Below are 6,391 nucleotides of genomic sequence, written 5' to 3' on the forward strand. Positions count from 1 at the left end.
GCTTTTACGATTACTACGATTTTCTTTCAGATTACTTAGGCTAATAAGCAACCTATCTCCGACTCATTTTTATGACGCGCATAGTTGTGTCGGTTTCATCGCGAAAGTTCAAACAATCATAACTTCATACGAAATCGGATTTAAGTGTTCCTTATACCTACTGAATCATCATCATGACTACTACGATTTTATCAAGATTATTTATACTAAATAATCCTCTACCAAAAACATTACTTTTATCGTTTGGTAATAAAAAGGTCGATTATAATCTTATAACGCGTGAAACTAAAAATTATCCGATTTAAGGATTAAATTTATAGTAAAATGAATAATTTTTATTATAATTACTGAAATCATCTAGTCCCAACTTACGGGCGTTACAACGATGGTCATAATGGTATAGACTGCTTGAACCATGATTTGGCTAACCGTTTTGCTATGAAAGACATGGGTTTACTATCTTATTTCTTGTGGATTCAAGTTACACAATCTCCAAAAGGTTATCTTTTATCTCGGATAAGGTATATCTCAGATTTGTTTGAACACGCACAACTTCCTGATAAAAAAACAAATGATACCCCTCTATAGAGTAATGCCAAGTATTCTCCAACTGACGGTGTTCCCCTGTCAGATCCAAGACTTTATCTTACTATTATAGGGAGTTCCGACTATCTTACCGTTACTAGGTCATATATTGCTCATGCAGACCATAAGGTTAGCCAGTTTGTCACTACTCCTTCCACTATTCATCGGGGAGTTGTTCTTCGTATTTTGAGATATCTTCATGGCACTCAGCTTCAAAGTATGGCTTTTCCTTACACTTATTCTCTTGAGTTATGTGCCTATAATGATGTTTTTGGGATATCAATGTTTAGGATCGCAAGTCTACTACAATTTAATGTATCTTTCTTGGAGATTCGTTGATTTCATGGAAGAGTATGAAACCAGATGTAGTCTCTCGATCATGTACATCTGAGACATGGGTGTTCATATTTCTCAGTCTACTTACAAGTTTGTGTGGCTACGATGGCTTCATGTAGACATGGGTGTTCATATTTCTCAGTCTACTCCTTTGCACTGTGACAATGAGACTGTGATAATGATTGCCAAGAAATTGGTGTTTAATGAGCAGACAAAACATATTGAGATTGATTGTAATTTCACTCGTCACCACTTTCAGCAGAGAACTATTTCACTTCCTCATGTTTCAGGCACAATGTTGATTGTTGATAAATTTGGGAAAGCCTTGACTGCTCCTCGGTTTCATTTTTTGACTAACAAACTCACAATGCTTATTGTTGTCTCATTATGAGTTTGAGGAGGATGTTAGCATAATAAAGTTATTAGGTCATTTTTTCGGCCCTCTTTGGCCCTTTTAGCCCTATAGCTAGGTTTAACCTAATTTGTTTTCCTATTTATATTGTCTTTCCCTTTCATTTATATTAGTACTCTTTATTATTATTATTAGCGATAATGATAAAGCTGGTGATAATGATGGAGTTATCTCTTAGTATTCTATATTTCAATTTAGTGATTTATCTTTTCACATGTATATCTATTTGTAATTGTATCTTATATATATGGAATATATATCCTCTCCACGTTTTGTGTTGAGAGTTATTAAATCTTATATGGTATCAGTCAGATCTTGATCCTCTGTCGCCGACATCTTTTCTTCTTCTCTCGTTTTCATGGCTGCTGGAGATGATCAATCCCCCCTCTCCCTAAACACTCTTCTCCATCTCCTTACTATTAAACTCTCTTCCTCCAACTATCTTCTTTGGAGAAATCAGATCCTCCCTTTACTATCCTTCCAGAAATTAACCGATCACATTGATGGGACCTCACTTGCTCCTCCACGCACTGTTACACCCACTGCAGCAAGTGATGCTCCACCACCTGTACCAATACCAAACCCAGATTTTGTTAAATGGCAAAAACGTGATCAGAAAGCTGTTCTCATCATTCAATCCTGTCTTACTGAAGAAGCAATGGATGAGGTTCTTGGTTTGTCCACAGCCATGGATGTGTGGACTGCACTTGAAAGAGCTTATCGTCATGATTCTATTGAGCGAGTGCAAACTCTACGTGACTCTCTAAGAGAATTGAAGAAAAGGTACTTCCTCTGTATCTGAATTTGGTCGATGACTATGATAAAAACCGGTAGATGACTATGATAAAAACCACTGGTTCTTGTGTGGTCTTGGACCTTCTTTTGAGCATTTTTCAATTTCACAAAGGGATGTTAAACCTCGTCCTTCATTCCAGGATTTGCTCTCTCAAGCAGAGGGATATGAATTATTTATTCAGTCTATGTCGCCATCACCTACTCCACAAGCTGCATTTACTGCAACTCAAAACCGTGGAGGGTTTTCAAACAGCAGAGGTAATCGTGGTACATCTCACAGTGGTTGACACTCTAGAGGTGGCTACAATGGTGGTAGGGGACGTGGACGTAGGTCTCCTCATTGCCAACTTTGCAGGAAAGATGGTCATTTTGCAAACCAATGCCCTGATCTTCATAATTTTGCCACACGATCACCCACTGTTGATGCAAACTTGGCATCCGCTTTTCGTGCCTCCTATTCTGATACATCTTCGGATTGGTATGTTGACTCTGGTGCTACTGCTCACATGAATCCATCGACTTCCAATGTTCACGATGCTAAGTCCTACAATGGAGCTGATTTTGTTGGTTTCGGTAATGGTAACACTTTGCCTATCACTCATATTGGACATTCCACTCTTCATAATATTCCTTTATTAGATGTTCTTGTCGTTCCTCATCTTACCAAAAATTTGATTTCCATTAGCAAACTTACAAATGATCTACCTATTGATATCTTATTTGCCAAATCCTTCTTTTTACTTCAGAATCGTCTCACCAAGGAAATTCTAGCTCGAGGAAGGGTTGATCAAGGTCTTTACATTCTTGAAGAAGGGCAAAGAGCTTTTTTATCCAAGTTATCTAAATCTAAACTTCATTCTTCTTTTGAAGTTTGGCACAAACGTTTGGGTCATGTCTCTTTTGATGTTATTTCTTCTTTGTCTAGATTAGGTCATTTGTCTGTTACCTCTTTATTACCCAAACCTAGTATTTGTTGTTCTTGTCAGCTTTCTAAAAGCAAACATTTACCTTTTAGTATTAATTCTAAACGCTCTTCAAACATTCTTGATCTTGTTCATTGTGATTTATGGGGACCGGCTCCCATTATGTCTACTAATGGTTACTTGTATTACATAATTTTTGTGGATGACTATTCCAGATTCACGTGGCTCTATCCGTTAAAATCTAAATCCGATGTTTATGAGATTATTAAGTCATTTTTAAGTTTTGTTCAAACGCAATTCTGAACAAAACTAAAAGTTTTTCAAAGTGACGGTGGCACAGAATTTCTCAATCATCGGGTTCGCTCTCTTTTTATTGAAAATGGCACTCATCATCGGATAGCATGTGCTTACACACCTCAACAAATCGGAAGAGCTGAAAGGAAACATCGACATGTTACTGAGACCGGCCTTGCTATGCTCTTCAATGCTCATGCACCTGCTTCTTTTTGGTTTGATGCTTTCATTTCAGCCACATATTATAAACCGATTACCAACTAAGGTACTCGATCATAAGTCTCCTTTTGAGTTTGTCTTTGGATGTTCACCAAACTATAATGTTTTTCGGGTGTTTGGTTGTTGGGTATTTCCTTATTTGCTTGACTATGCTCCTCACAAGTTGGCCCCACGAAGTCTAGAGTGCATCTTTCTTGGTTATGACACTCAATATAAGGGTTATCGGTGCTTGGATTTGGCTACTTCTCGGATCTATACCACTCGTCATGCACAATTTGATGAAACCAGTTTTCCTTTTTCTGGTCAAGTTGCTCCTATTGACCTTGCAACATTACTTTTCTCAAGTTACTGCGATGGCCCATCTACTGTTGAGCCTCCTCGACCAGTCTCTACCACTACTCACCATTCTACGCCTGCCCCAGATTCTATGTCCAGTAGTCCAGCTTCTTTGGACTCGTCAAATTGTGGGTCGCCTATTTCAACGAATGCAACAGGCTGCACCTTATGCCAATATTTCATTGAGCCCATCCCTGCTTCAGCCGCTACTCCTTCTGTTCCGTCCCCATCCCAATATGTTGGTTCATCTACGGAACAAACTCATCATCCTATGATTACACAAGGCAAAGCTGGTATTACTAAACCAAATCCCAAGTATCTTGCTGATCTTTCTTCTCTCAAGCACCACCCTCTTCACCTTGCTCTTTTTTCCAATAAGGAGCCTCGTGGTTTTAAAAGTGCTGTTAAAGATCCCAAATGGTTTGCTGCCATGAAAGAAGAAATGCATGCCTTGCAAACTAATCATACATGGGTGTTAGTACCTAGACCTACTTGTTCAAATGTTGTTGGCTCTAAATGGGTTTTTCGTACGAAAATACAACTCTGGTGGCTCTCTTGATCGTTTTAAGGCGCGTCTTGTTGCACAAGGATTTACACAGGTGCCGGGTCTTGATTATTCTTTGACATTTAGTCCGGTTGTAAAAGCTTCTACTGTTCGTATAGTCTTGTCCTTGGCGGTATTAAATCGGTGGTCACTTCATCAACTAGATGTTAATAACTCTCAACACAAAACGTGGAGAGGATCTATATTCCATATATATAAGATACAATTACAAATAGATATACATGTGAAAAGATAAATCACTAAATTGAAATATAGAATACTAAGAGATAACTCCATCATTATCACCAGCTTTATCATTATCGCTAATAATTATTCAATAATAAAAGTCTAGCAAGATTTTGTTCATTTGTTCATAGATGGTAGAAGGGTGTGTCATTGGGTTATACAGATAGACCAAGGAAGAACAAAATATGACTTGTTGGCTATTCTCTCTTCAATCACATGTCCTTCTATTTTAGATAATTCATATAGTTGGTGTTGGTGCTGGGAGTTTACAATAGACGGGTTTATTCATCGTTTCCTCCCTTAGAAAAATTATAGAAAAATGTTCGTTCGTGGTCAATCCCGATACGATCGGATGGAATAAGTGGATCACCGTTAAAGACAATATTCTCACTTCAAGACTTGGTCAAAGGAGATTACCTACTCGTTTAAACCTTCTTAATCCAGGATCGACGTAGACAGGCTTCTTTGCCCATGTTGTTTATAGGAAGTGGAGTCTGAAGATCATACATTTACTTACTGCGATGTTGCAGCTTACCTGTGCAACAAGGTGAAAACATGGTGGGGGATTTCTTTACCCCAAAAGCTGGATGGGAATGTGGTGTGTGTTGTTGCTTGTTTTTCCAACTTCCCAACTATTATGAAAATCTGTTTTGATGGGGCTGTATAGACCGTTTTAGGGGTCCTATTGCGGTTCTGTAATGATACAGTTTTCATTGACACAAAACGTATTGAATCAGTGGTGTCTACAGCTTTTGAGTGGGTATCTAGCAGGTGAAGAGGGTACAATCTTTAATGGTTATGATGGAGGATTTGCCAAACATGGCTATCTCTAAATTGTAATCTTGATCTGTGTAATTGTTCTGTTTTTTTCCTCGGCTTTTGCTACTTTAATTGCTAGCCTTTAATTATTGTTGTTCAAACAAAAACCCTAGCTAATGGTACATGTCATGCTGACTTTTTTTTTGTCGAACTGAGGGAGTATGTTTTTCAGAACCTTTATTCCCCGAACAATGCTTGTTACGTAACATTTATCTTAAATTAAAGCTCATACAACCCTACTTCGTGGTAGATATATGTTGTTGAATCACGATAAAATTTAGGCTCTGAAATAGCTGTGAAACTACTTCTTCAGATCCTAAATTCTATAAGAGAGATTCTTGCCCTCTTAGTTTCTTTATTTCCTAGCTATCTATCAATCTACCTCTCGATCTATCTGTCTGTCCATGTCTTCTCTAAGATTGTTCTGCCTCTCTTTTATAGATGGCTTTCAGCATTTTCCATTGAACTTGAATATATATTACTTCTGCTTAGACCTGAGGTCTAGGGAACAAAATTCAGAAATAGGAAGAATTGAAATCTAAGATGGTATGGATATTGCATCAATATCCTGAACATTAACCACTTTGCCACTACCAACAACGATTGATTCTTGTTTTGCCAACTTCTCTCCTCACTCCAAAAATAAACGTGCTTTTTTTGGTGCAAGTTGTAAAATGAATGCCTATGTAAATGACATTAATTAAGCAGAAGGCAATATTTCTGAATCATTGGAATAGCTTATTAATTCCTTGTTAACTATGGTTTGGAAAGTGTCTTCTCTACATGGGATTGTGAGGCCTCCCATACGATGATCAAAACCATATTCTTCTTCTGCCCGCATTAGCAAGTTCAAAAACGAAGGATGCTTCAGGTATGACAATG

The 6,391-nt window shown here is 37.9% G+C and overlaps 1 protein-coding gene across 1 annotated transcript in view; it reads right to left on the reverse strand.

Annotated features, from left to right (window-relative positions):
- Nucleotides 1–6,209: 6,209 nt before the first annotated feature.
- The window catches only part of LOC145131454 (auxin-induced protein 15A-like), a 330-nt gene continuing 148 nt past the window's right edge, over nucleotides 6,210–6,391 (reverse strand). Inside the window, exon 1 of the mRNA XM_079066135.1 lies at nucleotides 6,210–6,391. This exon is cut by the window's right edge and continues 148 nt beyond it. Within this exon, the coding sequence (XP_078922261.1) occupies nucleotides 6,210–6,391 (182 nt within the window).

Source organism: Lactuca virosa, chromosome 8, assembly GCF_052849685.1.
Source record: "Lactuca virosa cultivar CGN04683 chromosome 8, Lactuca_virosa_CGN04683_v6, whole genome shotgun sequence".
NCBI classification, from domain to species: Eukaryota; Viridiplantae; Streptophyta; class Magnoliopsida; order Asterales; family Asteraceae; genus Lactuca; species Lactuca virosa.